At 29.7% G+C, this 9,858-nt stretch overlaps 1 protein-coding gene across 1 annotated transcript; it reads left to right on the forward strand.

Moving 5' to 3' along the window:
* The first annotated feature begins 5,285 nt into the window (after positions 1 to 5,285).
* Positions 5,286 to 6,309, forward strand: LOC131631820 (uncharacterized). Its single transcript, XM_058902593.1, has 2 exons — positions 5,286 to 5,636; positions 5,728 to 6,309. Exons 1-2 carry the CDS (start codon positions 5,286 to 5,288, stop codon positions 6,307 to 6,309), a joined length of 933 nt encoding a protein of 310 aa, XP_058758576.1.
* The last annotated feature ends 3,549 nt before the right edge of the window (positions 6,310 to 9,858 follow it).

The raw sequence follows: 9,858 nt of genomic DNA on the forward strand, positions 1-9,858 counted from the left end.
CTTCATGAGGTGTGTTTATACAACGATTCAATTCGCGAATTCTAAACTCAACAAGTATCTCAAATTTTAATCACCACTAAAGCTCGATTAGGTGCCAATTCCAATAAAATCTATTATTAAATAATAAATCGCTACCAATTGAATAAACGATAAACTACTCTAAGAATTGAAAACTTAAGCATGCAATATACTATGAAAATTAAATGCAAAAGTAAAAGAGAGAGAAAGCAATAAAATAACCGTATTGGGGGTGTCCCCCTAAATATGTTAGGGACATGCAATAATCTCCTCTGGAGATATGCAACTTAACACAAAATCATCTCAAGCAACGTCGCCGACAACAATGGCGCAACAATCTTAGTATCATGCAATCATCACATCGAATTCAACATCTTTGCATCATTTCGATCCAAAATTTTCAATCAAACTACAAGGAAACAACTATTTGTTATGGAATCAATAAGTTGAGGGTGTCATACTTCCTCAGAGAGTACAGAAAATAGTGGCCATTCCTCGCTTTCCTCAAAAGTTAAAAATGATGCAAGATCAAGCCGAAGGCAAGGTTTCCGATTAATATGAAGCATGGATCGTGTATCATTATAATCCCCAAACTCTTTATTTGATGAAAATTGCAAAATAATTTTCGCAAAAATGGTGTTACATTTTCTCAACACAAAACATTTATTCAACTTAATTGTCTCATAAGTCAAAACAACTTTATTTAAATAATAGTTCAAATCCTCAGAAATGCAACACCGAAAGGTAGTTCATTCTAGTGTTACACTATTCGAGTGACACGCGAAAATAAAATAAACTCAAAGCGATAAGTCACGAAGAAGACCATTACATCATCCTCCAACTGAACAACAGCTAAGGCTTCTCTACTCGAGTATCTGTACCACCAGGGTAAAGAACAAAACAGAAACAAACAGAGGGTGAGAATACATTCATAAATTTTGTTGAAGTATGCCTTAAAAAATTTGTTGACGAAGAGAAAGAAAACATATTTCAAAATTGCCAAAATTCAGGAAGTCAAAAAGCAGCAAGAGTGTCCGGTTTGGACGGCCTGCAGATTTCATGTTTGACTGATTCGCTTTGCGGATCTGTTATTTAATGTTAGAATATTGAATATATATATATATATATATATATATATATATATATATATATATATATGAATTTAGAAATTGTCTAAATTAATATAAAATATGTTTTAAGATATTTATAATATTTTATTTTAATAATTAATGGGTTGTGTTTTTTGGGCTTGAGTTTTAGCCATTATATATATGTATCTCTTTGTTGTTTGAAAGTGTGACAATCTTAGGGTTTATGATATGTTCAAGGAGAAAACTTAGATAGGAAAAAGGTTTTGTGAATCCTTTGGAGTTATCTAAAGAGATTATAAATTACTTCTAAACTTTGGGATTGAATTATTCATAGGAGAGGTTGAAAAACACTTGGATACAAAATAGGGGTTTGTTCTTGGGGACCTTGAGGGTTGTTCTTGGAAAGTTTGAAGGAGAAGACTATTTTTTTGTAACTCATCTGTAATCTATTGTAACAACTTTCTGAGTATAGTGAATTGGAGAGTTGCTCTCTCCTCTAGAGTAGATCTTGTGATCGAATTGGGTAAATAAACTTTTTCGTCTTTTTTGTCTTTATTCTGTTATATTGGTTATTACTGTCGAAGGCTACTATTTTGGTTTCTACTGTTCTTTGCATCACATAATAAAATATTGATTGAATTGAACCTTATCGTTATTCACAACAAGTGTCACCCACCATGGAGCAAAGGGGTATTGTTTGCGAGTGAGCACTATGGGCAAATGGGAGATCGAGAATTTTTCGGAAACAACGAATTTGGATTGTGGAAAATTAAGATGCAAGCAATTTTAATTCAAGAGAAGTATATCGATGCTTTGAAGAGTGAAGCATTGATGCTTGCAGGGCTTACATAAGTATAGAAGACCGAGATGGTGGATAAGGCCAAGAGTGCAATTATCTTATGCCTCAGGGATAAAGTTCTAAGAGAAGTCCCTAGGGATTAAACTGCGGTTGCTATGTGGGAAAAACTAAATAACTGTATATGACAAATTCTTTGGCTCACAGGTTGTGTCTGAAACAACAACTCTATTCATTCTGAATGGTGGAAAACAAATCCATAGTTGAGCAGATTACACAACTTCACAAGATTATTGATGATCTTGAGAATATTGAAGTGAAGATTGATGATGAGTAGAAGAATTCACTCTTTTTAAGTTCATTACACAGATCCTTTGAGCCCTACAAGGACGCCCTTCTTTATGGTAAGGAAGGTACTATCACTTTGGATGAAGTCTAAACGGCAGTAAAATCCAAAGAATTTTCAATGGCAAAAGCTTTGAATATTGAAGATAGTGGTGAAGGCTTAAGTGTGCAAATAGGAGGGGATGAGCGTAAGAGAATGTCCAAATCAAAGGTAAAATGTTTTAATTATCAAAAAATCAATCACGTCAAGAAAGATTGTTCTGAGAGAAAGGTCAATGATGATTCTATTCAAGTTGCCGGTTTCCATGGATGAGGATGATTATGACGATACTGGTGCATTAGTGTTATCGAGTTTGGAGATTGAAGATAGTTTGGTCATAGACTCAGGTTGCTCTTGTCACACGTGTCCAAGAATATAATACTTTGAAACTTTGAAGCTGGTGTAAGGGGGAGTAATTCACCTTGGTGATAATAAGGCTTGCAAGGTTCATGGTATTGGTAGGGTCAGACTTAGAATGTTTGATAATCGTGAATTTCTTCTTCACAATGTGAGGTATGTTCTAGAACTCAAGCGAAATTTGTTATCTCTAAGCATGTTTAATGATATAGGCTATTGAACTAAAGTTGAACGTGGAGTGTTAAGGATTTCGCATGAAGTGAATATTGTTAAAGAGTCTAAAATATGTTGTCTATATATTTTATAAGGTTTAAATGTTATTATTCATTCATCATTAACTAGTGAAGGCTTTCATTACAAGAAATAGCTACTCTAAGAGCTTGTTTGACTAAACTTTTTATCTACTTCTCTTCTACTTATAAGGAGATAGAGGGCCAAACACATTTTTAATAAAGTACTTATTTAAAAAAGTAACTTTTTTTAAAATAAAAATATGAATAAAAAGAGCTTATAAAAAAGGTGTTAAAACCAATTTTTGAAAGACTTTTTCAGAGCTTTATCTAATTGGGCTGTGACTCGAATCCCAATGTGGACACTTTTTAAAAAAAATTATATATAAATTTCTCGTCAAATTTGTGCCCTACTTTATTTCACTGTTCCCGCAAAACGGCGCCAGAGCAGTTGCAGTTTTTAGGTCAGCACAGCAGGGCAGGTTGCATTATTTTGCAGGTGTAGTTCAATTCTTTTTTCTCTTATTCTATGCTAGATGATTAGATAGTTCTTGTTCTACTATTGACTGCTTTTTATTTTTTATTTTGATGTGATGATTATTTAGAAAATGGGAATAGAAAATGGGATGATTATTTAGATGTTTGGTATAAGAGAAAGTGAAAGAAAAGAAGAGAGAAAGTAAAAAAAGTATATTTGCACAATGACAAAAATAACCCAATTAATCTTATTTGATTTGATTTAATTATTTATTAATTAATTTTAATATAATTATAAGTGAAGCTTTTTATTATTATTTTAAACAAAATTGACTATTTTCACCTTTAATTATTTATAAGCAGGGGCGGAGCCAAGGCCCAGCTAGCCCGGGCAGGCGCCCGGGCTCAACCCCTATTTTCTTTATACTCTCCTAATTTAATAGTTTATTTTTAGATAAAATCATGGGCAAAATTAGGGGCATAATTAGTAAAAATAGGGTGTGAAAAATTAAAATAGATGAATAATCAATGGTGTAAAGTTTTTGCCCAGGCTGCATAAAATTCCTGGCTCCGCCTCTGTTTATAAGTGTTTTAACGTAAATTAAGAAATCATAATGCCACTAAGGTGATTCCAAAAAGATGAAGAGGTTAGCAGATTTATATAAAAACTAAAAGCGTAACATTATTAATATAATATGGAAAATGCTAATCGTTAAGAAAACATAAAAGCAAGAAAGACAAGAATAAATCTCAACCATTCATTATCACCACCACCCCATGATTCCTATTAAAAAGGAAATTAAATTAAAATTAAAGAGAAAAGGGGTGATGCACAGACAGTGTAAAATATTTTTACACTGTCAACTAATCACCACCCATGTATCCAATTAAACCATTTTTTTATTTAAAAAAAACTTAATGACATGAAACATTTATAATTTTCTATTGGATGACAGTGTAAAATTATTTTACACTGTCAGTGCACTATCTTTTAACTCAAAATTAAATTAAAAACTTCCCTATAATATAGTGACATGTGGACATTCTTGCATTTCTTCTCCAATTTTCTTCGTACTAAATAGCATTACTGATATAATATTATTCTAAAGGGCTATTTATGTCTTTTTCATCAAAATCTTATATAACCTTCATCTTTCTCTTCGATATAACGTGGAAAGGATTTTGTCGTGGGCCCCAGCTAAATCTTTCTCTCCATGCTTTTTTGCAGTGCTTCCAAATAGAGGAAAGTGAATCTTTCCATTCATTTTCTTTCCTTCTTCTTATCTTTCCATAAAAACAAACACAGTAAAAAAGTAATATAATCTATTGCTTTACTGTATATACAATAATAATATTATTAATATATGTGGTACTATCTATTGCTTATATGTGTGTTAGTGTGTACAAACTTTTATGGAAAAAAATGCAAACATGTGCACGTACATGTACATAATAATCAACTCTTAAATTTCAAAAGAATTGTCACGGTGTTTATTTGTTTTTTCAAAATAAAATATTAGCAAACGACAAAATACACGTTACTATCCAACCATATTATTAATTTTTTTTAAAGATTACTTCTAATATTTTTATACTATCCTTTTTAAATTATTTTTCTAACTCAACTAATATATATATATATATATATATATATATATATATATATATATATATATATATATATATATATATATATATATATATATATATATATATATATATATATATATATATATATATATATATATATATATATATATATATATATATATATAATTGCTCTACCTAAGATTTTAGTTCATTTTTTTGAACGATTTATCATTAAGTAGAAAATTTTCTAAATAATTCTGAAAATTTAGTACTATTAAATAAAGTTTTTCAAATATTTTTCTGATTCATATATTTATAATTTTTTTTAACTATTGCAGTTAATGACTACTAAAGAAAGTCTTCCAAATAGTTCCGAAAATGTAGGAAAAGCAAAGTGGGATGATTTTAGTACCAAAGTGTTACTTGAAAATTGTATAAATGAGATTCGTAAATGTGGAAAACCAGGAATTGCTTTTAGAAATAAAAAATGGGAAGAAATACGTGAAGAATACAATAAACGTACTAATAAAAACTATACCCAAAAACAGTTGAAGAATAGGTTGGATAGTTTGAGAACTGATTGCACTACATGGAAACAATTATTGGGTAAAGAAACTGGTTTAGGATGGAATCCTCATACAGGAAAAATTGATACTGATCCTACATGGTGGGATGCTAAGGTAAGGGTTAGTGTTGTAAATATTTTAATTTTTAATTATTTAAAGTTAAGTAGGAGAATTTAGATTGTCTAAATTTTATCTCTTGTTATTGGTTACACATGAGAATGTGAAATATGCTAAGTTTCGTTATCAAGGTTTGGAATTTCGTGATGAATTGGAATTTATATTTGGGGAGATAGTGGCAACTAGTCAATGTGCTTGGACGCCAGCTATGGGCGTACCATTAGAATCTTCAAACCAAAATACTACTACAGATGTGGCACACGAAATTATTGATTCTGATGATGAATTTAATATTGATGAATTAAGCCCTGTGAGAAACACCCAATCAAAAAATAAAAGAAAAATTTCACCAAACATGGGTGAAAGATCAACAAAGGGTAAGGCAAAGGTTGGAACTGCGCCAACAATGAGGAAAACATTAGAAAGATTAGTTCAAGCAGCGGAAGGTCATAATGAAGTTGAAAAGGCTGAAATTGCTGCAACATCTCATATTAATGGGCAATATTCTATTCCAACTTGTGTTGAAATATTAAAGAGTGCAAAGGAAAAAGGACTTTTGAATGGTCAACAATTTAGTTATGTTTTAGAGATGCTTAAGGATGAACAAAATAGAGTCCTAATAATATCTTTAAAAAATTCTATTAGCGATTTGATAGAGTGGATTATATACAAGTATGAGTGAAATCCTTTAGTATGATGTTTAAGATTTAATTTTATGTTTTATGTTTTTATTGACTTTTATGCTTTAAGTTGAAACTTGAGTCTCTAGATGTATCCTAAAGTATTGTATTATTTTAGTTTTTAACTTCTATGTTTTTGCTTAAGACATTTATGCATTTTAACTACTTCAATGAATATGTATTTGCAATTTGTAATGTTCTTGTTTTCAATTTATTTAACAGATGCATTCTAAACAAATCAATGAACGATAAAAAAAGGTTAAAAAAAGGCGATGCAAGTTCTATAAAATATATTACAGTGCAATAGCAATTGCATTTGACTATCATATGAGGTACTTACTCAAACAAGGTAATAGATTTCTTTATTCTCATGGATGGACTTGGGTTAGAGAAACTCTTAACACCCCGGGTGAAAGTTAGGATGGAAACTTGCGTTGTATTGAAACTTGAAAAATTATTAGTTAGTAAGGGATGGCTACATCCATCCAAAGAAATGACATCATTGGAGGCTTTGACCATGTTTCTTTGGAGTTGTGCACATAGTGAAACTAATCGAAATATCCAAAATAAATTTGGAAAATTAGGAGAAACTGTAAGTAGGAAGTTCAGTGAAGTTCTAGAAAGTGTATGTTTATTAGCAAAGGAAATTGTCAAGCCTCCTGATTTTAACTTTGAAGAAATTCCATCAAAAGTTAGAGACGATAATAGGTATTGGCCTCATTTTCAAGGATGCATAGGTGCTATAGATGGAACACATATTCCTGCCATTGTTCCTACTAAGGATCAAATACGTTATATTGGTAGAAAGGGATTTACAACACAAAATGTCATGTTGGTGTGCAAATTCGATATGTTATTTACTTTTGTTGTTGTTGGATGGCCTGGTACTGCACATGATACATGTATCCTTTCATCTACGATTGAAGAAATGAAAAATGTGTTTCCTCATCCACCAGAAGGTAATCATAATATCATTTTATAATCAAATTAATATATTTATTGATTTAAATTTTGCATATGAACTAAAAAAATGTTTAATTTGTTAGGCAAGTACTATGTAGTTGATGCTGGTTATCCAAATATGAAAGGGTATCTATCACCATACAAAGGTGAAAGATATCATATTCCTGACTTTAGAGCCGGTGGTCAAGCAGAAGGCATATAGGAAGTATTCAATCATGCACATTCTTCAGTAAGAAATGTAATAGAACGAACAATCGGTGTCTGGAAGAAAAAGTGGCATATTTTATGTGATATGAGACCATTTCCGCTAATAAAACAACAAAAAATTATAGTTGCAACAACGACACTTCATAACTTTATTCGGATTTGTGGCTTCGTAGATGAAGATTTTAACAAATACGATAACATTTCTGAATATATGACTGGCAACATAGAAGAAAGAAATATTCATGAAGATTTAGGTTCATATAACCCAAGAAGAGTACAAGATGGAGGCTATATGGATAAAGTTCGAAATCAAATAGCCATTGAATTGATTGAAAATAGAAATCATTTGAGTTTATGATTGTTTGTGTTTCTAGTCGTGAATTATATATTGAATATTATTGAACTTTTTTTAGATCACTTATTTTTAATTAAATATATTGAAAAAATATTTTATATTATAATTTATGAATTTTTATTCATATTTGTATTTCTTTTAAATATATATTCATTTATTTATATCTTATTTATATCTTATGTTGTCCTACAAATTTAATTTGTTAAAAATTATTTTATCAAACAACTTTTAGCTTAAAATTAACTTTGGAGCTTAGAAAAATAATCATAGCCAAACAACTTTAGCTTTACTTTAAAAGCTATTATTTTTAACTTTAGCTTTCAAATAACTTTTAAGACCTAAATAAGTCGGGCCAAACGAACTCTAAATATGGTAAAAGATATAGGATCATATTTATTTCAATAAGAAAAAATACATACAATTAAATTAATAATTAAATTTATGAGTTGTAATTGTAATTCATAACAACATCATCATTTCTTAACATTTACATGTATTGGAAATAAAATATTTTAGAAAGTATTTTGAAGTATGGTGCGGCTTGTTATTCAGGTATCCTTGTTTTTAAGGAAGGGTTTCATTATCGCAACCATTCTTTCATGAATGTACAATTTGTGCATCTTAAATCAACCCTTATGTTAATTATGCAAATAAATTTTTTCATATATACTTGATGGTTTTAACTGATTTGAATTGTAAATATATATTTGATTTTCTAGGAGTTTAACTTAATTTCAAAACCTATATTTAGTATGTATATGTTATTTAGTATGTTCATGTGTATTATCCCCATGATTGTTAATACTGGTTGTTTCTCCTTTGTTGCTTTGTCTAAACAAACTACCAGAAATACTCGATTTACCAGCGGAATTTCCTGCGGAAAAATTTTCGCAGGTATACCTGCGGATTTTTCTGGGACTTCATTAAATAAAATAAATATTCCTGCGGCTCATAAATTGGCAGAAAATTCCGCAGGTATACCTGCGGATTTTGCTGCGGAATATATATTTCAAACAAAAACCCAAACTATTATACAAAATTCGCAGGTAATTCCGCAGGAAAGTTTCCTGCGGATTTTGCTGCGGATATCTATTATATTAAAACCAAACTATAATAAAAATCCGCAGGTAATTCCGCAGGAAAGTTTCCTGCGGATTTTGCTGCAGATTAAACATATTTAAATGTTTTCTTTAAATAATAGTAATTTTTGTTTAAATTTTTTTAAAAAAATTAATAATTATTTTTCTATTTTACTAAATATTTTTATGGTGATTTAATTTAGTTTAATTTTAATCTTTTTTTTATGTTATTAATTATTTTTATGGTATATTTGAATAAATTTTTAGTTTTAATTTTAATTTTAGTTTTTAATGAAACAAAAGGTAAGAAGATTTGTAGTTTAAGAAGAAGTATAAATACTTGTCAAAAAAAAGAAAAAGAAGAGTATAAATTATAGTTTAAAAAATATATGGTAACAATTAGACTGTAATAAGTATAATTTAAGTTTTGGAAGCAAAAATGGAACTCCCAACCTAACACATTTTAAACCCATGATTCTACCACTAAAACATTATCCTCAATTGTTATTTCTCTGAAACAAAATTTATATAAACTCTTAGGCTATGTTTGGGAAATTGGAGGGGAAGGGAGGGGAGGGCTTTGGAAAATAGGAAGAATTAGATGAAAAGGATAAAAAGATTTTGGGTATGAGGGTTTTGGAGGGTTTGAGTTTATGCATAACACCAAAAACCCCATAAAATGGGGGAACTCAAAAATTGTATTGAAGGAGGGTTTTGGAGGGCTTACATAAATTTTCCAAATATCTTTTAGATTGTTATAGTATTCTGAAAATTAAAAATTTAGTAATGATAATGACTCTTTTATCATTCTAAACAAAATTATTTTTTCGAAAAATGTTAAATATTTTCCTATATTTTTTTAAAATTTCGTTTTTGGAAGCCTTCCCCTCCCCTCCCCTTCAAACTCCCAAACATAGCCTTAGATTGTTTTACTTTATTGAATAATA

Source organism: Vicia villosa, unplaced genomic scaffold, assembly GCF_029867415.1.
Source record: "Vicia villosa cultivar HV-30 ecotype Madison, WI unplaced genomic scaffold, Vvil1.0 ctg.000864F_1_1, whole genome shotgun sequence".
Lineage (NCBI taxonomy): Eukaryota > Viridiplantae > Streptophyta > Magnoliopsida > Fabales > Fabaceae > Vicia > Vicia villosa.

Excerpts from the sequence above, each read along its gene's own strand:
- LOC131631820 (XM_058902593.1), top strand. The coding sequence starts at position 5,286 with ATGACTACTAAAGAAAGTCTTCCAAATAGTTCCGAAAATGTAGGAAAA. Across the intron at positions 5,637-5,727 it reads ATGCTAAGGTAAGGGTTAGT|AATGTGAAATATGCTAAGTT; the intron begins GTTGTAAATATT and ends GTTACACATGAG.